The sequence below is a fragment of the Hypanus sabinus genome, chromosome 5 (assembly GCF_030144855.1).
Source record: "Hypanus sabinus isolate sHypSab1 chromosome 5, sHypSab1.hap1, whole genome shotgun sequence".
Classification (NCBI taxonomy): domain Eukaryota; kingdom Metazoa; phylum Chordata; class Chondrichthyes; order Myliobatiformes; family Dasyatidae; genus Hypanus; species Hypanus sabinus.
Window position 1 is genome coordinate 146,663,648 of NC_082710.1, and position 27,941 is coordinate 146,691,588.

At 43.5% G+C, this 27,941-nt stretch overlaps 1 protein-coding gene across 2 annotated transcripts in view; it reads left to right on the forward strand.

The window, feature by feature from the left end:
• The window catches only part of rasa3 (RAS p21 protein activator 3), a 165,221-nt gene that overhangs the window by 125,169 nt on the left and 12,111 nt on the right, over nucleotides 1–27,941 (forward strand). For both annotated transcript variants that reach the window (XM_059970552.1, XM_059970553.1), the window contains 13 exons: nucleotides 621–697; nucleotides 4,184–4,288; nucleotides 5,274–5,427; nucleotides 7,409–7,557; nucleotides 9,050–9,164; nucleotides 9,970–10,044; nucleotides 11,329–11,452; nucleotides 12,470–12,576; nucleotides 15,569–15,646; nucleotides 18,131–18,208; nucleotides 20,039–20,112; nucleotides 24,508–24,614; nucleotides 27,061–27,143. In XM_059970552.1, coding sequence (XP_059826535.1) covers nucleotides 621–697; nucleotides 4,184–4,288; nucleotides 5,274–5,427; nucleotides 7,409–7,557; nucleotides 9,050–9,164; nucleotides 9,970–10,044; nucleotides 11,329–11,452; nucleotides 12,470–12,576; nucleotides 15,569–15,646; nucleotides 18,131–18,208; nucleotides 20,039–20,112; nucleotides 24,508–24,614; nucleotides 27,061–27,143 — 1,326 coding nt within the window. The remainder of the gene's footprint in view (nucleotides 1–620; nucleotides 698–4,183; nucleotides 4,289–5,273; nucleotides 5,428–7,408; nucleotides 7,558–9,049; nucleotides 9,165–9,969; nucleotides 10,045–11,328; nucleotides 11,453–12,469; nucleotides 12,577–15,568; nucleotides 15,647–18,130; nucleotides 18,209–20,038; nucleotides 20,113–24,507; nucleotides 24,615–27,060; nucleotides 27,144–27,941) is intronic.

Sequence of the window (27,941 nt, forward strand, 5' to 3'; positions counted from 1 at the left end):
CCACCATTCCATCATGGCTGATTTATTTTCCCTCTCAACCCCATTCTCTTGCTTTCTCCCCATGACCTTTGACGCCCTTAATAATAGAAAATCTATCAACCTCCACTATAAATATACCTAATGATTTGGCTTCTGCAGGATCTATGGCAATGAATTTTTACAGATTGACTACTCTCTCGCTCCCAACACCTGTCGCTAATTCCTTCTCTACTATCTTATCTTTTCCATCCCTCCCTCTACATCACCCTCCCTGCCCACCATTCACTTTCCATCATGCCCCTTCCTCCTCACTCTACAGTTCTTGGAGCTGCCTTGCTGTACATACAGGGAGTTGTAGAAGGGTGAGTTACACTCATGGAGTCAGCAACAAACAAGGCCATTCAGCCCATTGTGCCTATGCTGTGTATATCAGATTATTCAGGGTGCTGTTGTACCATCTAAACCACACCTGTGCCGCCAGGCTGATTAGGGCTGAGCATCCTTCTACTGACACCACGTGTCTGGTCAGGTGTGGTTTTACCCCCGCCCCTGGGTGTCTTGGGCAGCCGTTGATCATTTTGACCAGTGGGCCTCCCCTGTGCACAGAGAGATCTGTAACCCATTGGCTCCTTGCCACACAGGTGACAAAGCCTTGCAGCTACAGTCGAAAGTCGAACTTCGACGTTGAAGAGGAGCATGTGGAGAAGATGGAGATCAGGTGAGAATGCCGGCTGCTTCAGGGCCACTTGATTTTTTAAGCTTGGGAGCAAAATTTGGGTTCTGCCCGTGCCACTGAACAAAGGACTGGACTATAAAAGCTGCTTTACAAGCCACTTTAAGTATTGAGAACATTTTGGGCCCCTTATCAAAGAAAAGATCTGCTGACATTGGAGAGGGTCCAGAGGAGGTTCAGAAGAATGATTCTGGGAATGAAAAGATTAACATTTGATGGCCCTGGGGCTGTATTTGCTGGAAGATTGAGGGGGGATCTCATTAAAACCGATTGAAGGGCCTAGACAGAGTGGATGTGAGAGGATGTTTCCTGCAGTGGGAGAGTCAAGCCAGAGGGCACAGTCTCAGACTAGAGCGACATCCCTTTTAGAACAGAAAGGGGGAATCTGTGGAATTAATTGACACAGCCAGCTGTGGAGGTCAAGTCTTTGGGTATATTTAAAGCAGCGGTTATAAGTTTTTGATTAGTATAGTGTCAAAGGTTATGGAGAGAAGGCAGAAGAATGGGGTTTGAGAGGGATAATAAGTCATGCATGATGGAATGGCAGAGCATACCTGATGGGCTGAATGGCCTAATTCTGCTCCCATGTCTTATGGTGTTACTAACAGAAGGCAGGTTATTTGAAAGTCTTGTGTCTGTGCAGAATAGGTTTATCTTTCTTGATCTCCTGGGGTGGTGGTTGTGCTCATGGTCAATTACTCTTGAATTCAAAGCAGACCTGTCACCGCCTTTCGGTAGCAGCATGACAGCATAGCGGTTAGTTTAGCACTTCACAGGGCCAGTGACCTGGAGTCAGTCACGCTGCTGTGTGGAAGCACTTTGTAAATTCTCCCCGTGGCTGCACAGGTTTCCTCCCACACGTACAGGTTAGTACATTAACTGGCCACGTCGTGCAATTGGGCTCGTTGGGCAGAAGTGCACATTATAGTGCTGTCCCTCTAAACCAGTCTTAACATATAAACATTTAGTCTGCGGCTAGAAATTATTCTAACAGGCTGAGCAATCCTCCCTTCCATATGAACCCCACACACGTGACGAAAAAATATTCAGGGATGCTTCTAGTCGGGGAAGAGTGGAATTAGACTATTAAAGGATGCATGGTGTAAGGGGAGAGCAGGATTAAAATCCTTTTGAACTGTTCAGAACTGGCAAAAAAATAAAGTGGTTCTGTGGAGATAAAGAGCAAACAACCTCCCATCAACAATACCCCTCCCGTAGATCTATTTTTACCCCTTCGATTAACCCATGTTATGTGATGGAAAGGTAGTTGGAATTACTCATCCAGTCAGGTAGCGTCCGTAGAGAGAGGAACAGTCAAGAGTGTCAGGTTGCCTTTCATTTACTGTGTTAATGAGAGATCCTCACCTGAAACTTCCTTCACCACATTGCTTCCCAGCCTGCTGAGTATTTTCAGCATTCTCTTTTGGTAAATTGGTTTATTTAAGTACAGTAGTTTACCAAAGTTTGCATTCTGTTCATACAGATCTATTCATTACAACACGCATTGAGGTAGTGCCAGGAAAAACAATCACAAAGTGCGGAATAAAGTGAAACCCTTATAGAGAAAGTGCCATAGGGACAGGCAATAGGGTGCAAGGGCCACGATGAAGTAGGTTGTGATGTCAAGTGTCCATCTAGGGAACCTTTGAATTGTCTTACAACAATGGGATAGAAGATGGCCTTGAGCCTGCTGGTACTTGCTTTCAGGCTTTTTTATCTTCTGCCCAATTTGAGGGGAGAAGAGAGAATGTCCGGGGTGTGTGGGTCCTTTACCGAAGAAGCAAAAGGTGCAGACAGAGTCTGTGAAGGGGTAGCTGGTTTTTATGATGTGCTGAGCTGTGCCCACAATTTGCTACAGTTTCTTGTGGTCTCGGGCAGAGCAGTTGTCATACCATGCCATGATTCATTCAGATAAAATGTTTTTTTCCATTTAGGACTCAGTGCCAATGTAGATTTTTGCCTTTTGATGTACCAGGAATATTCCTCAGCTCTGAGCCACTAGTCCTTTAACAAGCACTGACAACAAAAGATTTTTTTTTAACTTTACGCAGGAGGAATTTGGTTGCTGTGTCACCCATGCCCATAGATCTTCCATTAACTGTAAAACATTTCCTGATGCCCCTGTCTGCAAAGTTTCATGTAGTATTGTGCAATTCCATCCTGTTTTTCTCTCCTTCCATAGTTTCCTTCCAGCATTGCTGAGGCTTTGACTTGGTACATCCTCTCACGGTGACGTGATGTAAACATAACATTTGCAAACCACTGTACTGACAAGAAATGTGTTTTTTTTTAAAAATTGGACGTATATCACTAACCACAAGAATGCCTTTTTTTAGATTTGCTTAATGACAAACACATCTTGAAATGTGTCCTTCTTGCTCTTGGGTACAGGCTTCACTCTGCCAAGTAACTGTTGAAATATCAGTTGTATGCTTTTAAACTGTGGGAACATTGATTGGTGAAGTATGTCACTGTCTCATTTCTCAGCAGAGCCACAGTGTAGATTCAAAGTCCAAAGTAAAGTTACTATGAAAGTACGTATATGTCACCATTACTACTGTGACATTCATTTTCCTGCAGGCATTCACAGTAGAACAAAGGAATACGATAGAATCAATGAAAAACTGCACAGACTGACAGACAATCAGTGTGCAAAAGAAGACAAACCGTGCAAATACAAAAAAAAAACACAATTAATTAATAATACCAGGAACATGGGTTGTAGAGTCCTTGAAAGTGAAGTTATTCACAGTTTCAGGAACTTGATGTTTGAAGGGTACTAAGTGTTCCTGAATCTGGTGGTGTGGTACCTAAGGCTCCCCTACCTCCTTCCCGATGGCAGCTACAAGAAGAGAACATGGCCTGGACGATGGGGATAGCTATAGAAGTTTGCTCGAGGTAATTCTGCAATCTTTTCTCTATCTGTAGATGGCAGATGGCTTGCAGAAATATCATGAGTCAAACAGTTACATCTCTGAACTGTGTCCTTCCCAGCCGGGCTGTTTGCCACAAACACAGATTAACTTACTTAGGAATTGGTTCGACTAATTGTTTGTTTTGTGAGCGATCACAGAGACTGGAAACGTCGACGTTGCACCACGATATACAGTATGACAGTCTTGACTTTTCAGTTTCCACCAGGGAGTAGTTTGTTTTTCTTTTATTTCCCAGGATGTGGCAGTATTGAGGAGTCTGTCTTCTTGTACCTTCACTGAATGTGCTGCTGGCCGCTGCTCCGGGTTATCCACATTGGTGTGTCCCTGAAGGACATCATCAAGCCACTGGGTTTTATGATAACCTGGCAGCTTCCTGGTCATTAATACTACTCAATAAATAACTAATTCTCACACCATCATACCATGTAAAAGGCATGCTGGACTTGCACTTACATTGAGGTACTGTTGTAATATGCTGTCTGATGCCTTGTGTCTTGTTGCACTGCTGCTGACATAGTGAATCTTATTTTTCTAGGATTGGGCTTTGGAACGCCAGTAACTTAAAGTTTGGCGATGAATTTCTGGGAGAACTCCGACTTCCACTGAAGATCCTGAAGCAGACTTCTTCCCACCAAGCATGGTAATTGAAAGCAGAGGGAGCCCCAGGTCACAGGTTTTTGTTCAGTCATTGCGTTTAGGTGTTGGTTACTGGTGACCAGGTGGAGAAAATGTAACTATACGGGGTATAAATAAATGGAGGCTTCGGGTGGGGAAGTGAGAGGCTGAAGGATGCTGGAAATCTGAAATAGGAACAGTAACTGCTGAGATAGTCAACAAATCTGGCAGTGTGTGTGGAGAGAGAAACTGTTCGGGGCGACGATATTTAATCAGAACTGGGGAAAGTCAACATTTCTCTTTTTCTATTTGAGAAATCAAAATCACATTTACCATTTCCGCTGGCAGTTCATTCCACACTCACACCACCCTCTGAGTGAAAAAGTTCCCCTCATGTTCCTTTTAAGTATTTCACCTTTCACCCTTAGCCCATGACCTCTAGTTCTAGTCTCAGCCAACCTCGTTGGGGGAAAACCCTGCTTACACTTACCCACTCTGTGCCTCTCATAATATTGTTTTCTGTTGCATACCAAGCCCTGACCAACACACCACAGCAATTAATTGATGTAAATGATTCTCAGTTGGAGCCAAAACATCTGCAAACATTTTGCTAAGCCTGATCAACCATACTTCCAAATACCCAGGCTGAGCTACCAATATTCCGCAATATTTCGAACATGAGAAATGTTTTTGGCGAATGAAGTTGATCCTTGGTCCTATAACCTCAGTCTTCCTGAGTAATGTAACCCTAGTAAAGCAGGTGACTACTTAGTTTCCAGGAGCTTTTATGTAGTGGCTTGTCGCTGGTGGAGTTTAGAAAAAGCATCAGCAACTGCTACAGGGGCATCTCATACTTTGTGAGCCGGAAAAAGCAACTGTGAACTCCTTATCCAAGTAGACTGTTGGATTGTAAATGAATGGTAGAGTTACTGAACCAGGAAGTGTATTGGATTGTGATGTGACGGAATAGTTTTTACCATTCATGCCTTTTTGGTTTGCAAATTTCACAGGTACTTCCTGCATCCCAGAGATAATGGGAAACCCGTTAAACCAGTCGACCTGGGTTCCCTACGGCTAAACATTGTTTATACGGAAGACCACGTATTTCCATCTCATTATTACAATCCACTGAGGGACCTTGTAATAAAATCAGCAGACGTTGAGGTACGAGTGATGTGTGGTGCCCGCAATCTTAATCCTGACCCTGACCCAGACCCAGTGAGAGTCCCACAGGCCTGGTGCTCGCTCATTCATAACCCTCACACCAGACCGAGGATAATGCTGGCTTATGCAGAGCAGGAAGCATAGAAAGCACAAGACTGCTGTAAGTAGCTGTGAAACAAAGAACTTGGGAAGTAAGAAGCTGGAGAAAGGAATATGAGGTGATGGGCAGAGGTTGCTGCGTATCAGCACATTTCAACCACACGAGCCACAGCCTCAGAGCTCCAATAACCCTAGTTTAATCCCGATATGGTGCTATCCGTGGAGTTTGCATGTTCTGCCTGTGCTCCGGTTCCTCCCACATTGTGTGATGCATCAGTTGCTGAGCTAAATTACCACTGCGAATGGGGAATGGTAGACTCGGGGTGATTTGATGAGAATATTGAGGGAGTTAGTAATTGATTTATTATTGTCATTTATTCTGCGATGCACTGAAAAGTTTTACACAGATTATTCCAAACGTAAGTATATTGAGGTAGTACAAAAGGAAAGCAATAGCAGAATTGAGAATATATTGTTACAGTTGCAGAGAAAGTGCAGTGCAGGCAGTCAGTAAAGTGTAAGGGTCATGACAGGGTAAACTGAGAGATCAAGAGTCCCTATAACAGGCCCATTCTCAAGTTAATAAAATGGGATGTCTGCTAATGGATGCTCGCTGGTCAGCATGAACTAAATGGGCTGAAGGGGCAATCTCTGTGCTCTATTCACAGGTATGCCCATGGTGGGATAGAGCATGGTTAAAGGCTCTTCGGCCCAGTGAGTCTGTGCTAACCATCAACCACCCATTTACACTGATCCAACATCAAACCACATTCTCATTAGCTCCCCGTAAGCGCTACCACCTACACTACTGGGTAACTTACAGCAGCCAATTACCCCACCAATGCCACATGTCTTTGGGACATGGGAGAAAGCGAGAGTACCCGGAAGAAGCCCTCACAGTCACAGGGAGTATGTGTAAACCTCAAAATCGGGATCAAACTGTGGCACTGGCACTGTGAGGTGGCAGCTCCTTTAGTTATGCCGCTCTGCCAGCCTTCATGAGTCTCTGAATCTGATGGGCTGAATAACTGGAGACTCTACAGCACTTCTGCAAACTTCATTGTTGGGAATTTAAAATGGCCCCAATTTCACACTGAAAGAGTAGCTCCCAATTTGTTTATCACTTCATCATCTGTGTGCTTAAAGCACTCCTAAAGATTTAGTTTGTTACTGCGCTCCCTGTCAACTGGGTTACCCCACAGTGTATTACTGCCCTCTCCTGTTGACACCTGGTAGTTGTGAGCGATGCATTTTGCAAGTGGAACACTGAAAGGGGACTGAAGCAGTGTTTGAGTGGGAAGTCCTTGTGGAAAGGGCAGGGAGGTGGTATTGAGTCTTGGCTCATACAGAGGTGGGAGGTCAATGGGCCTCCTGTTCCACCAGCTGGTGTAAACTCCGCTGTTGGTCTTCCTCCACAACGTGATGAGTGATGTTACGGTTTATTTTGTCCCCAAATGTAATCTGACCATGTTTTCTCTGGCTTCATTTCTCTCCTCCTTCCTGGATATCTCTCCTCAATATTCCCTCTGCACACTCACCACCCTCCCAACCTTTCTCTTCTCTCACATAACATCCTCATCATTTTGCCCTCCCCAACTTCCTTGCTCGTCTCTCCCTCTTGCTTCCTCCATTGATTGCCTCTCCTGTTATTCCATCTCACTCCACACTGTGCTCACCCTTCCCTGCTATCCCAATCTCCTCTCCCCTTCCTCAATACTTTTCCCCTCCCTGTTTCCTCAATTCTCCATTTTTTCCTCCCCGTCCACCCCTTCCCCTCTCTGCACACTCATCTTTCTGCTAACAACACCTCCCTCCACACCTCCTCCCTCCTCACCTCTGCTGCTCCCTCCATCCCCCCCCCCCCCACCCCCCATCACCACAGCCAGTCTCTGCGTCGGCCGCCCACGTGCTTGGGGAGGTGTGCCGTGAGAAGCAGCAAGCTGCCATGCCTTTGGTCCGGCTCTTCCTGCACTACGGGAAGATTGTTCCCTTCATCAGTGCCATCGCCAATGCGGAAATAAACCGCACCCTGTAAGTAAAAAGGGCGAAATTCTCAGCTGCCTGATTCCGAGTGGCGTGTGCATGGGATAACCTCACTGCCCTGGTCTCCCTTCACCCTGCCTGTGTGCTGCACTCCTTCCCTTCCACAAACTGCTCCACTATATAGCTCTCTTTGTCCTGCTCACACTCCTCTGCCAAATGTGGGCATCAGAGGCAGGAAAGGACAAAGTGCTTAATGTGTTGTATGTGTGCTGAAGGCACAGGTGAGTGACTGGTCACTACATCGTAGAGAGCATCCTCACATCAGCCATCACTGTCTGGTTTGGTGCTGCATCCTCTCTCAGTATACAAAAACTACAGGAAGCCATGAGGTCAGCTGAAAAGATCACTGGCTGCAGCCTGCCATCACTGTTGGACGTACGTATCCAGGATAAGAAAGCATAAAGGAAAAAATCATTGTGGACATGACTCATCCAGAAAGCAGCCTTTTTCAAAATCTCCCTTCTGGGAAGCGTTATAAGGCTAAAACTTCACGCCATCTTATAAGTTTCTTCCCACATACGGTTAATCTGATCAACCATGCTAATTAGCCCCCCTGCCCCCCCCACCCAATTTAATATCTCAGTCACTGCACGGTGCTGTAAACACTTCAAACTACTTTTTATAATACTGTTTACATCGTAAGTACATGCTGGTATTCATTAACATTTTATTCTATATCCGTTCTTGAACCTCTAAGTTTATTGTATGCAAAATGTTATTGTTATAATTTTTGAATATTTTTGTTGCGTGTTGTGCCCTGACCAACACACCACAGCAAATCCCTAATGCGTGTAATGTATAAAGTTGAAAGGCATTGGGAGATTTCAGTGCATTAAAGGCACTATATAAATGGAGCTGTTTTTCTCTCACTGTTTGGATCAAAGGCTGCTAGTCTGGCCTCTGTGGTTTGTGGGGTTATTAAAACAGTTATAAGATTAGTTTTATTTAGTCACATTGAAACATACAGTGAAATGCAAGGATTGTGTTAGGCAGCCTGCAAGCAAACTTCTGGCTCCAACATATATTGCCGTCCACTCACTAACCCCAACTATGCGTCTTTGGAATTTGGGAGGAAACTGAAGCACTTGGAGGAAACAGCGCGGTCATGGCGAAAATGTATAAATTCCTTGAGGGCAGTGGCGGGATCGGTGGTTGCCAGTGCTGTAAAGCGATTACACTACTGTGCTGGCCAAGAGTTAGGAGGTGAGGGTAAGGGAGCTAAAATACTCCATGGAATTGCATGGATACAAAGGGCCAAATTGCAGGAGAGACTAATGCTTTGTTGGTGAGCAGGGAGCTGAGATCAGCTGATCGTACTAGCGTATGGAAGTTGGCAGTGGGGGTCGGGGGGAACGGTCTGTCTGCCAGACTCCATGAGTGATAACAGTTCAAAGGTGGGAAGAACTTCAGACTTCCATCCAGTATCTCCTTCAGCAAAGATCTTCCAAAGTGGTCACGATGCAAATCTCTTCCTTTCCAGAGATCCGAACACCATCTTTCGAGGAAACTCCCTGACCTCCAAGTGCATCGATGAGACGATGAAACTGGCGGGGAGGCACTACCTACAGGTCACACTGAAGCCTGTTGTCGATGAGGTAACCAGGAACTGTGTGTGAGGCTGATTAGGTCGATCAGTGATGCAAAACACTTGCATGTGCACGCCGGTTTTCATCTCGCACACACCTGTTCCCTCTCATACATGTTCCGCTTCACACAGAGTTGCTCATTTTTGCAAATCCACTCATACACACGCCTACATTCCCTCTTAGATACATCTGTGCACGCAAACATGTGTTCCCTGGCTGCACATTGATTCTCATACTCATACCAAGACAAAAACACTTGGTACACATTTTAATGAGCTCACACACAGTCTCACACTCATCCGCTCATTTGTGTATCTCTCACACACGTACATTTTCACACAAATGCACACTAATGGGTACACATAGGGAAATCAACTGGGAGAAACGGAGTTCAAAATTAGAAAACTCCACTCTCAGACACTAACACAGAGAACCATATACCCTCTCTAACAAAGCAGATTTTGACCTGTTCACTCACTACCAGGGAGCTAAGGTCAGACTTAAAACAAGAATTGAATACAGTGCAATTATGCTGCAACTTTGTTGGCCTTGAGGGAGGGGATTAGTGTCCTTCAGCATTCATAAAATTCGATATAATCTCTGTGAGGATTGAAAGGAATCATACAGGGATTGTTAGGACTTTTGAAGATACATCATTTGCGGACTAATTTTATCTCTTCATTTAGAGTGAGTTTACAGAGGGAGAGACTTTGGTTGAAAGAGGGACCACGAATCTCAGATCATTTAAATTACTTAAAGTGGCAGCTGTTGATACAGATGTTGATTAAATCGTAATTTCACTTTTGTCTCCCAGATATGTGAAGTTCATAAGTCCTGTGAGATTGACCCGGTTAAGCTGAAGGACGGTGAGAACCTGGAGTCGAACATGGTGAGAGCCTTTGACATTATAGATCACCAGTCCACCACTTACATTGAATTATGTTCTGAATCTGAATTACAATTTGTGATGAGGTTTAGAACAAGGAGTAAGAGGTTTAGACAGCATCTGAGAAAGATCTTTTCTCACCTTGAGGTTGGAATCTGGAATCTGCCAGAAGGATTGGTGAAGGCAAATACCCTCACTTGAGCTAAATGTACTGAGTCAAACACTTAACAGTTTGTAGAAAGCTCGAGACCACTCGTCAGTAAATGGGATTAGTATAGAGGGCATGATTCAAGATTTTTTATTGTCATTCCTCAGTGTGTGAGTATAAAGGAGGTTGATACTATCAATCTGACACAGCAGAATAAAACATGTAACACCATGGGACAGGTTTCACTGCTGACATAACGGTGTGTCTGTAGAAGCAGTGTTTGGGTTATGGTGAGAGATAACGGGTACTTTGGAATGTGAGCTGTCCAATCAGGGGAGGGGTTTTTTGTGTTGTGTCCAGTGGGAGCTGGGGTCCTTTGTTCAGCGGGAGATGAAGAGAGCAGACACTGGGGAGAACCGGGCATAGGATTCAACCCAGTGGGGGACTGTGATTCGAAGGAGCAAGGTGCCGAGGTTGACTGCAGATCAGTGAATATTACATTCGGGAAGAATTGAGCTCCAACTTGTGCATATTTAACTGTTTATTTATAGTGAGCCCTTTTTGTTTTTTTGTGGGAGAAACAGTCTATAAGCAGGGTGGGTAAGGTGGACTGCATGGACATGTTGGGTCTATTTCTGTGCTTTATGATGTGCAAAAGAGACTAGTTATAGGAAAATGAGGTAAGTAGGTTTGCCAGGATGGGTTTGATTGTTGGCATAGACTTGATGGTCCATTGTCATGCAGAATTGACCCAGGAAAAGATCAGTTAATGTGCCTGTGAGTCTGCTGTATTACCAGTTGGTTCATTGTTGCTTTTTTGGGAAGGAGATCGTCCTTCCTTGTCCAGTCTGGGCCCACCTGTGACTCCAGTCTCATGCCTGCCTGACTTTGTCATGGCTGACTGCAGCGGGATTCCCTTGTCATCGTACATCTGCGGTGCTCCTCGTGGCTGAGGTGATTGTGAATGCTGGGCTTGTCAGCTTTAATGTGACCTGTCAATGAGTAAACTGGTGACCATTGTGGTGAGGGTGCCCTCAAGCTGAGGGTAAGTCCAGGGTAGTTGACTCTCAGAGACTGTATCTCGCGGAACCCAGTGAAGGAATTCAAAGCACTATTGTCACTGTTCTGTTGTATTTCAGGATAACCTCAGACAGTACGTTGAAAGAATTTTCAATGTCATCACAAAGTCGGGCATGAGCTGTCCCACAGTCATGTGTGACATTTTCTTCTCGCTGAGGGAGTCTGCTGCCAAGAGATTCCAAGGTAGAGTGTGGCATCGTACATAACCACTAACCTTGTACTGGTCTTCATCCGTGTGTCGAGTCCTGCTTTCTGTTCATCATTGTTAGCTTGCACTCACAGTCGTGCACACTTGTCTCCACGTTGTCAATGGGATACCAAGGCACTGGGAAGCAACAGCAATGTTTACAAGCAAACTGGTAGGCTGGGAGGTTCGTGTGATGGGGAAGTTCTGAAGTGGCTGGGGCAGGACTGTGAACTGGCCCAAACTCTGTTAAATGATGAAACTGTTTAACAGGGTAAATGTAGAGAAGATATTTTGACACTTTTGATGAAGGCAGAGGCCATCTGTAAGAGATAGTTAATAAAAAATCTAATCAGAAATTCAGGAAAAACTTCTTTCCCGAGAGGCCAGAGAGTGTGGAACTGACTTTTATAGGGAGCAGAGATGAGTTTGAGGAAGTGAGAGAAACATGAGTGAGAGAGGGATAGAAGGAGATTAAAGGCTGTTCTGGAGTCGAGGGGCTGAATGGCCTGTGATTTCTATGCACTTCAATGTAGCAATACAGATAAAGGGATGTTTTCCAGACTTTTATGCATGGACGTAAACTTGTACCCAACGTGCATCGCTCACCTACCACCTGCTGGGAGCACTCTAGCTCTTTCTTTTGTGCGTGTCTCGAGGGAGCCAAACTCCAAAGGGGACATGAGAAAGCCAAGCAAAAGCCTGCTGAAAGAGGAAAGTTTCAGGTACATCTTGAACATGCCAGGGAGGTGAGGAATCTTGGGGAGGGATTTCAATCAATTCCAGTAGGTGGAGATTATGAAAAACGGGGATACAGAGAGGCCCAGGATCAGAGGAATGGTCTTAGAATGGCTGGAGAGAGACAGCACTGCTGTGTTGTTAGGATGACACTTAGTGATGTATGTGTCTATGGTTCTACATCAACAGAGGTCCTAATGCTGCATTCATGTACCTGAAAACATCTATTTAAGTCCAAGCGTAGCTATCCAGTGGTAATGTGGAACTTCTTTCTCTAGGTGATCCTGATGTGCGATACACAGCTGTAAGCAGTTTCATCTTCCTGCGATTCTTTGCTCCAGCCATTCTGTCACCCAACCTGTTCCAGCTGCATCTTCACCATCCAGTAAGTTCACACTGCGGACTTTGCCCAGAGCAAACAGTGCCAGGCACTAGTCTGTCGCAATGATCAGAATGCTTTTAGAAGCCCGGTGGGATAGAGTACAAAAGGGCAAGCAAATACAGCTGTAAGTGTGGACAACAGAATGGGAGCTGGATGAAGTTCCTTCTCTGCCTGAAATGTGGGTCCTTCACTATCACTTCACAAGTGAATGAGGCCCTGACTGACTCTGTTCTACAATGCCTTTTTATGTAACATTAACTATCCAAGACTTTTCTAGTTTAATAATTTAATGCCAATACTACTTGGAGATAAAAGAGCTTAGGTCCGACACTACCAAGTTCTCGAACAGTTATTATCCTTCAACGTTCAAGGTCCTCAACCAGTGTAGATCACTTCACTGAACTGATTCCACAACCTATGAACTCACTTTCAAATACTCACCAACTCACATTCTCAGTTTTATCTATCTATCTAACTTGTCTAATCTTTTACACATTGGTTGTTTGTCAGTCTTTGTGTGTCATTCTGTTGTATTTCTTTGTTCTTCTATGAACGCCTGCAAGAAAATGAACCTCAGGGTAGTTTCTGGTGACATGTACATACTTTGACAATAAATTTACTTTGATCTTTGACGCTTTCCTGAGCCCAAAGCCAGATAAACTCTCCGCTTGCAGTACTGAAGGAGCACTGCAGTGGCAGGGAGGCTGATTCTCACAGCCGATAGAAGATACTCTGGCACAGAGGCTTTCCCCAGTACTCATTAATATTTATCTCTCAACCTGCATCACCAAAACAGATAGTTTTATATATCCTGTTGTACTGGGATCTTACTGTGTACACGGTGACAGCCATGATTTTTGACAACTCGTCTGATCTATTGGGTGTTGCCGTCAGTGCTGCACAATGACCAGTATTTCACTGCCTTCTGTGTTGTTAATAGTGTCTAAGTGGGACAATCAAAAACATTCTAGAAATCTGAAATAAAACAGAGTTTTGGAAACACTCAGCAGGTCAATGCAGATTTAAACTTTCAGGTCAAATGGCCAAGACAGCAAAGCCTACACTGGGTTTTGACCTGTCATTGGTTGGGCTTGCTCTGCCTACCCTATGTAAGATACTGTTGTCACTCTGTACTGGCACAGTGCTGACTGACCGAGTTGGCTTCCAGATCTGATAAGCTAGGTTTGGGTAAATGGGGGTGGCGGGGGAGGGAATAGATAGGTGCTGAGCCACTCTACAAACTCCAGGCTGCTGATAGGAATCATACAGAATATTGCACAGGAACAGGCTGTACTCTTTGTGCTGACTGTGATGGCAATTTAAACTTCCCTGCCTGCTCATGGGTCTATCTGAATGCCTCGTAACTGTTGCAACACACACAACTATTAGCTGTTGGTATTCTAGTTAATTACGTCACTTCTCTCGAAATGCACTACCACTCTCACTGTAAAAAAAAACTTGCCTCGCAAACTTCCTTTAAACCTTCCCCTCTCACCTTAAATGCTACATCCCCTAGCACTTGACATTTCCATGCTGGTGAAAAAGATTCTGATCATTGACCCTATCTGTGTGTCTCATAATTTTATATACTTCTCCCTCAGCCTGAAACTCTAGGGCAAACAACCAAGATTGTCCAAATTCTCCTTATAGCTCATATCTTCTAACGTAGGCAGCATCCCGATGAACCTCTTCTGCGTTCTCTCCAAAGTCACATCCTCCACGTCCTTCCTGTATTGCAACAGCACACAATACTCCAAGTGTGGCCTGACTAAAGTTTTATACAACTGCAAAGTGACTTCAGCTGCAGTCAATGACTGAAGTGGTGAACTCAGTTATCAAGGTACATGCTCTCTTCTCGCTTCTACCATGGGGCAAAAGGTACAGGAGCCTTAGGTCCTACAGCACCCTGTTCAGGAACAGTTATTACCCTACAACCTTCAGGCTCCTGAATCAGTGTAAATAACTTCACTACCCTGAACCCTGACTGGTTCCGCAACTTACAATCTCACTTTCACTTATGATCTTGGTACTATTCATTCATTCATGCATTCATTCAGTCATTCGTTCATGCATTTAGTTAATTATGCACAATTTGGCATCTTATGCATTTTGGTGGTTTGTCAGTCTCTTTACATCAGGGGTGTCAAACTCATTTTAGGTCACGGGCCGGATTGGGCAAAATGCAGCTTCATGCGGGCCGGATCAGTCGGGCGCGTGCGAACGCAGCTTTCATTGCCTCCTGAAAAAATCAGCCTGTTCTCATGTGTCTCAGTCTCTGCTATAACTACAAAGTGTTCCACTTCACAAATTCCGTTTCTTATGAAGAAGACTGCTGAGCAAGCATTATTTTTATGATTGGTATTAACTTACAATCATAGGCTTCATATCGCCGGGCCATTAATAATTAAAATAATAGATCTATCTAAAATGATCTCACGGGCCGGATATAATTGTACGCCGGGTCGGATATGGCTCGCGGGCCTTGAGTTTGACACCTATGCTTTACGTTATGTATAGTTTTCCATAAATTGTATTTCTTTATTTTCCTGTAAATGTGTTTGGGGAAACGAATCTCATGGTGGTTTATGGTGACATATATACACATTGATAATACAGTGAGACATTGACTTGGCTCATTCCATTAGGCAAGGTAGAAAAATTATGGGTGCTTGCAAAGAGGGAGCCTTCTTTCAGGCGACCAATCTGATTTGCTGACACAACAAATTTCCTTGCCTGACGTTAGTGTTATTTACAAAAGTTAGAAGAAAATTGAATATACCAAAGTCTTCCCCACCCTCCCTGGTCTTTCCTCACAAGTTGTGTATATTTTTATTCTTTCTTTCTTCTCTTCTGATATTTGTATATCTGTGCACTCGTAATGCTTCTTTGGGGTAAATAAAGTATCTGTCTATCTTATAGAAACCAAGTAGTTGTTCCAACTTTATTTCATTCGGAAGTGTTGATCCAGGATCTGGTGATTATTTCTTTCTTTCAGGACCCAGTAACAGCACGGACCCTGACTCTCGTGTCCAAGACCATCCAGACCTTGGGTAGCTTATCGAAGTCCAAATCTGTAAGTGTTCCCTCACTTATTCTGCACTGTATTGACAGAATGTGATGTTTTAACAGCATAGGAACCTCAATCGTACTGTCTCAGCTTTCCCATATTTGCTCTAACTGTGCTCGTGGGAATGTGGACCAAAGGCAGAATTAGGCTGTTTGGCCCATCGAGTCTGCTCTACCATTCAATCAAGTCTTCCTGCAACGCCTTAATCCCTTTACCAATCAAGAACATGCCGATCTCTACCTTACAATACTGAGCAAAAGTCTTGGGCATATATGAAAAGCCAAGGTGCCCAAGATTTTGCACAGTACTGTAGTAATTTTGTGTATTGCACTGTACTTATAAAACAGAAACAAATTTCATGAGATATGTGAGTGATGATAAACATGATTCTGATATAAGTCTCTGTTGTGGACTGAGAGTGTGAAAGGGGAATCATGCTTGGGAAAAGGGGAAAGGAGAGGGGAGGAAGCAAGAAGCTCCAGAGAGACATTCTGTCATGATCAATATTCCAATTTCTTGGAATCAGATGACCTTGCCTGATATCTCAGTGCTGTGTATATCTGCACCCACAGATTTGCCATCCTTTGGCTGAAAAAAATTCCTCCTCGTCCTAGTCTTAAAGAGACATCTCTTTACTTTGAGGCTGTGCCCTCAGATGCTACCCTGTCCAACTAATGGAAACATCCTCTCCATGTCCACCCAGGCCTTTCAGTACCCAGTATGTTTCAATGAGATCTTTCTGAACGTTATCAATTTCAGACCGTTAGACTTCTGTACAGAATATTTCTAGAGTTGACTAGTTGGAACTCTCCAAAGCTACTGAGAACTTAAATGGTAATTACAGTAAAAAATATCTGAAAGTAAAAAGCCATTCTCTGTGAAAATTATTTTCACAATCAGGATGTTGGATTATTGTTTAAGTAAACTGTGTCACCAAAGTTCCTCGGGGAAGGAAATCTCTCAACCTTGGAGGATGATCTGAAATGCCTGCCGCAAATAGCAGAATATCTTGTGGGAGCACTTGCCTCACGTAGAAGGCAGCAGTTCAGAAAGAAAGTGGTTCAACATTACTTTACCAGCAGTGGAAATTAGATCCCAGCTTTACTAGCAACAGCTGCAACCCTGAGAGTGAACTAGTGAAAGGCCGAGCTACCAAACTCTTGATTAATTTCTCCCCGATGGGGGCTTGCGGAATTTACTCTGATGTTATTCACAATTAGTTGTCATCATTTTATATGTTCTGAATAGATTAAGGAATTTTGTATTCCTGTTGCCAACATCTGCTCATGGTTTTGTGCCAAGACCTTGTGATGATCAAACTCTCTACATTAATGCAGCTCAGACTTGCCTGCCAGGTTCCTCAGGTCAATGACAAAAGGGCACATGACCTTTTTAAAAAAATCCTTAGTAAATGAATTATAAAAACTGGCTAGTGATTCTCAGTTTTAAAATTCTGCAACAATATTATGTGTAAAGTATACATTATTTTGGACCCATCTACAACAGATAAACTGGACAGTCCAGTGTCATAATGGGTTTGTTACTGGACTGGTAGTTCTGAACCCTGGACCAGTGTCCCAGAGCTTAAGCCTACAGAGTTTAGATTTAATTTACTGAATTTAGATTAAAAAGCCATTAGCAGTGATGCTCATCATGAAACTTAATGGCTTGATACGAAAATCCAACTATTCACTGATGTCCTTTGGGGAGGGAAGTAATCTGTTCTCACCTAGTCCAGTCCGTATGTGACTCCAGAACCCCCCAATGCCATGGTTGTTCTTTACCACCTTGTGATATGAACAAATCATTCAGTTAAAGGGCAGATGGCAATGGGGTTTGAATGTCATCCAAGACAGCAACTCCCACGTGCTAAGAGTGAATGAAAATCTTCCATAACATCATAAAAGCATAGGAGCAGAATTAGGCCATTCACCCATAGAGTCTGCTCTGCTATTCCATTGTGGCTGGTTTATTGCCTTTCTTAACCGCATTCTCCAGCTTCTCCCCATAAGCTTTGACACCCTTACTAATCAAGAACCTGTCAACCTCCGTTCTAAACGATTTGACCTGTACAGCTGCCTATGGCAATGAATTCCACAGATTCACCACCCCGCTAAAGAAATTCCTCCTCATCCCTGTACTAAAGGGATGTCCATCTATTCTGAGGCTACGCCCTCTGGTCCTAGACTCTCCCAACTATAAGAAACATCCTCTCCACATGCACACTAAGTAAACCTTTCAATATTCAATGAGATCCCCCTCAGCCTTCTAAACTCCAGTGAGTACAGACCCAGAGCCATCAAATGCTTCTTAAATGTTAACCCTCTCATTCCTGGATTAATTTTTGTGAACCTCCTCTGGACCCTCTCCAATTCTGTTGCTGAATAATAGTGAATGAATTAATTTGTATTATAGAATATTATGGTCTCTCTGGTTAGTAATTAACAGAATGCTAATAAATATTTCACTGATGTCCCCTTGTTTCTGCAGGCAAGTTTCAAGGAATCCTACATGGCCACATTCTATGAGCACTTTAATGAGCAGAAGTACACAGATGCTGTAAGAAATGTAAGTTCCTTTTTATTGATGTACATGCCTTGGTCACTATTGCTCTGTACAATGTGCACCTTGCAGATTCAAAGGCCAGTTAACCCAGGGGCTCATGTCCGGAGACACTCATGAAACTATCCCGTGTCCAGCCAATTTACGCCAAGTGGGCACTTTATTAGCTGCCTCCTGCACCTAATAAGTGGCCTCTGAGTGCATGTTCATGGCCTTCTGCTGCTGTAGCCCATCCACTTCAAGATTCAACATGCTGTGCGTTCATTGAAGCTCTTCCACACACCACTGTTGCAACACGTGTTTATTTGAGTTACTATTACCTTCTTGTCAGCTTGAACCAGTCTGGCCATTCTCCACTTACCTCCCTCATTAACTAAGTGTTTTTGCTCAACTGCCATTCACTGGCTGTCTTTTTGTTCCTTGCACCATTCTCTGTAAACTCTAGAGACTGACGTGGGTGAAAATCCCAGGAGATCAGCAGTTTCTGAGATACTCAAACCACCCCATCTGGCACCAACAATCATTCCATGGTCAAAGTCACCTGGGTCATATTTCTTCCCTATTCTGTTGTTTGGTCTGAACAACAATTGAACCTCTTGACCAGGTCTGCATATTTTTATACATTGAGTTGCTGCCATATGTTTGGCTGATTAGATATTTACGTCAACAAGCAGGTGTACAGATGTACCTAATAAAGTGTATATCCTTCAGTTAATGGAGACAAAGTTGAATTTATCATACTGTGTAGAAATGGGACCATTGTAGCAATGACAGTACTTCAGAGCATCTCATTTGCAGTAAAGGTACTCTGATGTCCTGAAACTGTGTAAAGAAATCTAAAGATCCAGTCATCCGGTCACGTCCATGTGACCTTCTACTGAATCAGCGGCAGCAACCCTTTATCAAGTTTGTAGTCATATTTGGCTTTACTGGGGTCTTCTGCTAGTAGAAATAGGTTCAGTTTGGGGTCCTGCTGAGGTGGTGGTTAGATTGGGGTTCTACTGAGGCTGCTCTTTGGTTGGAGGTTCCGTTGGAGTGAGGGTTGTTTTGGAGTCCTGTTGACGTGGAGTTGGGTTCCAATGAACTTCCTTTCTTTACAAGTAAGCGATATCATGCACAGTAGGGTCGGGGTCCTAACGGGTTTTCTAGTGTTCTGAGGCTAAGGACATGATGAGATTAGGGATCTGTAATGTAGTAGAGCTTAGGTTGATGTCTTTTGTGGATGGGAGCTGGTTAATGGATTGTTTTGCAGCTGGGTTGGAGTAATTTTGGGATTGGGATGGAGTTGAGTTGAATTAAGCTTCTGTGGAGATTAGGATGGAAGGATTCTTGAGGTTCCTTTACCACTATTCTTTATCTAGAATCTTACCACATTGTCTTTGAGAGGTTGCAAATGAAAAAAAATGCCCAGCCAGTGAAAGCATTGCTTCTCACTGCTGCACCAGATACATCAGGAAACACACAAAATGCTTGAGGAACTCAGCAGGTCAGATAGCATCTATGGAAAGGATCATAAAGAATCTCAATCCAAAACATCGACTCCTTATGCCTTTCCAATGATGCTGCCTGATCTGTGAAATTCCTTCAGCATTTTGTGTGCGTTACTCTGGATTTCCAGCATACGTAGAACCTCTTGCGTTTGTTATCAGGAAACTTAGCCTAAACCTGGCTAAGTGGTTAGAGTAACATATTGATTTTTTAAGCACTTTTTAAATAGAGGAAATATCAAATTACTTATGAGACAGATCTTTGGGTCACAGCTGCTCTGTTGTATTTGTTCGAAAGTTAAATAACCAGCTGAGCTCCCTTTAACATGCCATTCTGATCTGTGTGAAGTTCCTAGATTTAATCTCCTCCTCTGGAAGAAAGGACCACAAGAGTATTGAGCAGCCCATCGTGTTAAAGGAAGGGTGAGTTCTAAATATCCGCTCTATTCTCTATGGTAATAAGATTTTACTAGACAAAATGAAACTATTAACATGTAACCTTCACAGAGGAAAAACATGACTTTCCTTCAGGATGTAGGCAATATTCTTCCCTGTGACGCTGGTGCTAACCTCTCTTCTTGATAAATTAGGGACTTGCTCTGTTGATTCATAGGGCAAGAGTTAACCATGTTACTCTAGGACAGAAGTCAAATCCTGGCGGAGACTGAGCAAAACATCAAGGAACTAGGTGGATTTTTACAACAATCCAGCTACTTCAGAGTCACTTTTATGAGACCAACTTGTTACTACTAGATTATTTCAGATGGATTATAATTCTCTGTTAATCCAATGTAGAATAGTAATTTGGAATAGAGCCTTTGGATCACAAAAGCATCAGGATGCAACAGTGTCCGTGAGGGAAGAACATCTACCTGTTAGCTTGCGGCAGCTGGGATCAAATGAGTCTTGCATTGTTGAGGGAGGCCATTTGATCCATTGTGTTTGAGCTGGCTCTGTGAAAGAACTCTTTGATTTGTTTTGCTGCTGCCTGCACTTCCTCTACATAGGCCTATGAATTTTCCCCTTCAAGTATTCAGAAACTTTGAGAGTTCTTCTTAAGTATATTCCTCCTCTCTCTCCCTCAGACAGTGCATTTCCGATCACAACAACCAACCACTCCCTTTCCACAAGCTCTATTGTTGGTCACCTTCATGGGTAAAGCTTCCCCACCATTGAGCACATCTACTCATTGAGCACATAAATATGCAGATGATACTATGATAGGTGGCATTGTGGATAATGACGTAGGTTTTCAAAGCTTGCAGAGAGATTTAGACCAGTTAGAAGAGTGGGCTGAAAGATGGCAGATGGAGTTTAATGCTGATAATTGTGAGGTGCTACATTTTGGTAGGACTAATCAAAATAGGACATGCATGGTAAATGGTAGGGCATTGAAGAATGCAGTAGAACAGAGTGATCTAGGAATAATGGTGCATAGTTCCCTGAAGGTGGAATCTCAGATGGATAGGGTGGTGAAGAAAGCTTTTGGTATGCTGGCCTTTATAAATCAGAGCATTGAGTATAGGAGTTGGGATGAATGTTAAAATTGTACAAGGCATTGGTGAGGCCAAATTTGGAGTATTGTGTACAGTTCTGGTCACCGAATTACAGGAAAGATGGCAACAAAATAGAGAGAGTACAGAGGAGATTTACTAGAATGTTACCTGGGTTTCAGCACTTACATTACAGAGAAAGGTTGAACAAGTTAGGTCTTTATTCTTTGGAGTGTAGAAGGTTGAGGGGGGACTTGATAGAGGTATTTAAAATTATGAGGGGGATAGTTAGAGTTGACGTGGATAGGCTTTTTCTATTGAGAGTAGGGGAGATTCAAACAAGAGGACATGAGTTGAGAGTTAAGGGGCAAAAGTTTAAGGGTAACATGAGGGGGAACTTCTTTACTCGAGTGGTAGCTGTGTGGAACGAGCTTCCAGTAGAAGTGGTAGAGGCAGGTTTGATATTGTCATTTAAAATAAAATTGGATAGGTATATGGACAGGAAAGGAATGGAGGGTTATGGGCTGAGTGCAGGTCGATGGGTCTAGGTGAGAGTAAGTGTTTGGCACAAACTAGAAGGGCCAAGATGGCCTGTTTCAGTGCTGTAATTGTTAAATGGTTACTTAGAGCACTGCTGCAGGAAAGCAACATCCATCATCAAGGACCCCCATTATCCAGGCCATGCTCTCTTCTCACTGCTGCCATCAAGAAAAAGGTACAGGAGCCTCAGGGTCCACAACACCATGTTCAGGAACAGTTATTACCCCTCAGCCATCAGGCTGTTGATGTCCGGAGGGGATAACTTCACTCAACCTATCACTGAACTCTTCCCACAACCTATGGACTCGCTTTCAAGGATTCTTCATCTCATGTTCTCGATATTTATTGTTCGTTTGTTTATTTATTATTACCGTTTCTTTTTTTTGTTTTGTATTTGCACTGTTTGTTGTCCTTGTACACTGGTTGTTTGTCCGCCCTGTTGAGTATGGTCTTTCATCGATTCCATTACATTTCTTGTATTTACTGTGAATGCCTGCAAGGAGATGAATATGATGGTTGTAAATGGTGATGTTTATGTACTTTGACAATTAAATTTACTTTGAACCTTAACTCTGTATCCCTCTGTCACCCAGACTCCTGAATCTGGAAGCAGCTTCTTATTTACTCTGTCTAAACCCTTTATAAGTTTGAATTTATATTCTTCTGTCATACACTCACTCTGTCAGATGGTGAGCTGAGGATCAATGAAATGTGTTCTGAGACTGACCCTCTTCACTGCCCATTCTCATTCCATTGACTTTCCCTTCCATCCCTGCGCTCTCAAACCTGTTACAAACATACGTCCGTATTCTGTGGTCACGATAAAACATCTCAGGAAACAGTTAATGTTTAACAAGGGTCAGTTGGAAAGCTGTGCTCCGTGTTAGAGGTTAGCTGGCATGCTTTGTCAGTCCGTGTTTTGCTGTAATTTCTTGGCAAAGTCAAAAAGCGTTTAGAGGACAAATTATTCCTAGTTCTGAATGTTTCAGTAGAGAAATTAAATAAACGGAAATACCAAGGTCATGTGTGGTGTAACAATTTATTACCACTGAACCACACAACAGGTTCAGCAACAGTTATTCCCCTTCAACCGTCAGGCTCCTGACCAACATGGATAACTTCACTCACCTCAACACTGAACTGATTTCAAGGGCCCTACAACTCATGTTCTCGGTGTTATTTATTTGTTTGTTTTATAATTATGTTTTTATATTTGTGGTTTGTCTTTTGAACATTGGTTGCTTGTCAATCTTTGTGTATATTTTTTCATTGATTCTATTGTATTTCTTTGTTCTACAGCTAATGTCTGCGAGAAAATGTATCTCAGGATAGTGGTGACATACTGTATACGTACTTAGATAATAAATTTGATTTGAACTTTGAACTTTGATCGCTGTGTTAGGGGCATCTGTATGGTTTGCCCATTCCAGGAATGTGAGGGCTGCTGGTGTATCAGGTCTCCTCAATCCACCATTCAGATCTTGGCCAATCTGTCTGACTGGATGTACAGACATCCACCTTCTCAACTCCTGTCCCACTAGCAGCCGTGTCCTCCACACCACACTCAACCAGATGGTAATTGACAAAAGCCCACTGTTGTCTCATGATTTCAACAAAGTTCCTTTATTTCAGCCAAGGTTAGAATGCATGTTCAATGGATATTTAATCTGGGGTGGTGGGTTACCAGTTCAGTATTTGTCACAAAGAATGATACAGCACAGAAACTTCACTCACCTCAGCACTGAACTGATTCCATCAAAGGCCTTATAACTCATGTTCTGAATATTATTTTTTATCTATGTTTATTTTTAATGTTATTATTTGCACAGTTTGTCATCTTTTATACATTGATTGTCCATTTTTGTGTTTAGTTTTTTATGGATTCTCGTGTGTTTCTTTGTACCCACAAGAAAATGAATCTCAGGGTAGTATATGGGGACATATACGTACTTTGCTAATAATTTTACTTTAAACTTAAGCCCAACAAGTCCATGCTCACCATCAAACAACTGTTTACATTAATTCTGTTTTTTAAGTATTCCCCACATTCCCATCAATTTTCTCCAATTCTACCACTCACCCATACATTAGGGGTAATTTACAGTGGCCAGTTAATCCACAATGGTGTAGCATCTGGTCACACAGACTGCACCAAAGGTCGGGATTGAACCTGAGTATCTGGAGCTGTGAGCTATCGACTCTGCTAGTTACATCAATGTGCTGCCCACAGTGGGTCTGTAAATAACGTGCTTTTACACATTGTGGAAAGTCTGTTTCATCTGTGTGTGGGTTCCCCAATAATGGGTTCATACTGGTACCTGGACAGTTGAGCTGAGAGGTACCAAGTATGGAGATGGTGCTCAGACAGATGATCTCCTGAACGAATGATCAGAATCAGGTTTATTGCCACTGGCATTAGGTGAAATTTGTTAACTTAGCAGCAGTAGTTCAATGCAATACATAATATAGAAGATTAAATAAATAAATAACAATATATGTATATTGGAGATTTAAAATCACGCAAAAACAGAAATAATATATATTACAAAAAAGTGAGGTAGTGTTCATGGGTTCAATGTACACCTAGGAATTGGATGACAGAGGGGAAGAAGCTGTTCCTGAAATGCTGAAGTCTTCAGGCTTCTGTACCTCCTATCATGTCTCTCCACAACCTTAAAATCCTTCACAACTTCCCATTCTCTTGGACTACTCAACTTCCTTAGAGGTATTTGTAAAGATTTAATTTGCTAATCTTTCCAAACAATGCTTTTGAATTTCCATTTAGGTTTATGATCAAGAGAGCACAAGGAAGAAATCGCTTTGGCATCAAGAATTTTAAGAAGCGGTGGTTTCGCCTGAGCAACCATGAGTTTACCTATCACAAGCACAAAGGTGATGTATCACACATGGTCCTTTCTCCCTAATATTTGGAATAGATGAAGATTGTCGATTTGGGGACTGGACCCTCTCTGATCATTCTTCCCACTCCAGAATCTCAGTTGGATCTTGGACTGTCGCCTTCCTGAGGCCAGCAGACTCGTGTTGGGAACACGATCTTCTCATGGTATCAGTGGAGTTTTGAACATCACATAAGAGAGGTCATGGAACCAGGAGCATTAACAAAGCCTAGTTTGAGTGATGACTTTCCACTCAGCTGCAATAACTCTTTGTGCTCAGTCAGATAGCTTCCCATTTGATGAAGGGTTCCACCCCACCAGTAACAGCAATTTCCCTGCATTGTCCCTATCTCACTGCATCTTGCTGACTTCATCAGTATGCCATCTCCCCACTATAAAAGTTTGCTGCGCCTTCTCTGTCTCTTCTGATTTGCCATCTTTGAGAGTGGAAGAGGTTCAGTAAAGTTCTACCTGTCAATAGACGCAAATTGATTTTGTCAGGAATTCAGGAGAACCCTCTTTCGCTAAAGAGTGAGCTTCCTCCCACAGACAGTGAGTGAGGTGACGAGTGGAGGTGGGTTAAAGGGGAAGCTGGATAAATGGATGAAGGAGAGCAGGATAGAGAAGATAGTTATAGTGGAGATGGAGGGGGTTGTGGGAGGAGAACTGCTTCACCATTCAATAAGACCATGGCTCATCCTTTTTCTCAGTGTCATTTTCCCGCATTAACCCTGGGACTTACAAGTCCTTTTAATATTTAAAACTGATTATTGATCTTTACCTTGAGTATTCTCAGTAAGTGAAGCTCTATGTTCTTTTTGGGAGAGAATTCTAGCAAGTCGCCACTCTCCTGGTGAAATAGTTTCTTCTCATCTCCATCCTGAGTTGCCAACCCAGTATTCAGGACTAATCACTGATAAAGGACAGCCCAGCCAGGGTGAAAAACCAAGCTGTCAAGCCTTGTAAGAATTTTGTAGTTTTAGTGAGATCACCTCTAGTCTGCTTCAGATGGTGGACCTGAAGTCCACAATTCCATATGATGTAGGAGCAGAATTAGGCTATTTGACTCATCAAGTCTGCTGCACCATTTCATCATGGCTGACCCCTTTTCCCCCACTTCAGCCCCTCTCCCCAGCCTTCTCCCGATAACCTTTGATGCCATGTCCAATCAAAAACCTATCAAGTTCTGCCTTAAGTACACCCAATGACCTGGCCTCCACAGCTGTCTGTGGTAATAAATTCCACAAATTCACCACCCTCTGGCTAAAGAAATTTCTCCACATCTTTGTTTTAAATGGATGCCCCTCTATCCCTCTCTTGTCCTAGACTCTGCCACCATGGGAATGGGAAACACGCTTTCCACATCTACTCTGTCTAGGCCTTTCAACATTCAAAATGTTTCAGTGAGATCCCCCTCATCTTTCTACATTCCAACGAGTACAGACCCGGAGCTATCAAGCGTTCCTCATATGGTAACCCTTTCATTCCCAGCAATCAGTCTGATCAAGGCCAACTGCACTTTCTCTAGAATCAAAATCAGAGCCAAGTTTATTGTCACTGACGTAAATTGTGAAATCTTTTGCTTTGTGGCAACAATGCAGTGCAGGCATAACAAATTGCTGTAAATTACAATAAAATAAATAAATACTGCAAAAAGAGAGAGAAACAGTGAAGTAGTGTTCATGGACTGTTCAGAAACCTGATGGTGGAGGGAAAGAAGCTTTTGCTAAAATGTTGAGTGTTTGTCTTCAGGCTCCTGTACCTCCTCTCTGATGTTGGTAATGAAAAGAATGCATACCATGAGTAGGGAGGGTCCTTGATGATTGAACCTGCCTTCTTGAGGCACTGCCTTTTGAAGATTTCCTCAATGGTAGGGTGGGTTGTCCCCATTTTGGAGCTGGCTGACTCTACAAAGCTTTGAAAGCACAATCTCACCAGGGCCTTGTGTAGTTGTACTCAGATGCAGTCAAAGAGCCATACTGCATGAAAACAAGTCTTGGACCCAGCTAGTCGGTGCCAACCAAGGAGCCTTTCTGAACCAGTCTCATTGGCTTGTATCCCTCCAGACCTTTCTTGTCCATGAACCTGTCCAAATATCTTTTAAACATTCTAATTGTACCCAGTTCCTTTGGCAGCTCATTCCACATACCCACCACCTTCTGGAAAAATTTACCCCTCGGGTCCCTTTTTTAACCTTTTGCCTCGAAACTTAAACCAAGATTCCCCACCTTGAGAAAGACAGTGACCATCTACCTTATCCATGCACCTGATGGTTTTATCTACAAGGTCTTTTGTATTCCAGTGCTGTTGCATGAATGGCCTCTGTGTGCGATTGTTCAATTAGTCGCTAATTTAGATAATGAACTTGGTCAGAAAGCTTCAGGCAATTTTCCACTCTGGAGGGAACGGGATTTTAATGAGCTCCTTTCCTGATGTTTTAGGTGACCATCCACTGTACAATATTCCAATTGAAAATATTCTCGCAGTTGAGAAACTGGAGGAAGAATCGTTCAAAATGAAGAACGTGAGTATCAGCTTGTTAGCATAGAGATGGAAGGTTCTGGAAATGATCACTGAAGTGTTTAATGATGGGGCCCAGACTGGGTAGAAACAGAGTACAGTTAATGAGTTAAGAGTGAGTATAGTCCCAAATGCATGTACGTACGCGCCTGTAATGTCCAGTAGAGAGAATCTGAGCTGTAGAAACAGGAGACAGGGCTGGTGACTGGTCAAAGAAATAGGTTTTAAGAAGGGCCGAAGAGGAGAGAGAACACAACATTTAGTGAGGGATCCAGACATCTGAAGACACAAAGCGAGGGTGCATTAAAATCCAGGATGCTGCAAGTGGAAGCCTGCAGGAATGAGGGTGGGTGCAGGGAGGGGTTGGGACACGGAGGGGGTGGGTTATAGAGTGGTGGGGGCTGGGAGGGGTGAGGGACACGGAGGAGGTGGGTTATAGAGTGGTGGGGGCTGGGAGGGGTATGGGACATGGAGGGGGTGGGTTATAGAGTGGTGGGTGCAGGGAGGGGTGAGGGACACGGAGGGGGTGGGTTATAGAGTGGTGGGGGCTGGGAGGGGTGAGGGACACAGAGGGGTTGGGACAAGGAGTGGTGGGGGCTGGGAGGGGTGAGGGACACGGAGGGGGTGGGTTATAGAGTGGTGGGTGCAGGGAGGGGTGAGGGACACGGAGGGGGTGGGTTATAGAGTGGTGGGGGCTGGGAGGGGTGAGGGACACGGAGGGGTTGGGACAAGGAGTGGTGGGGGCAGGGAGGGGTGAGGGACACGGAGGGGGTGGGTTATAGAGTGGTGGGCGCAGGGAGGG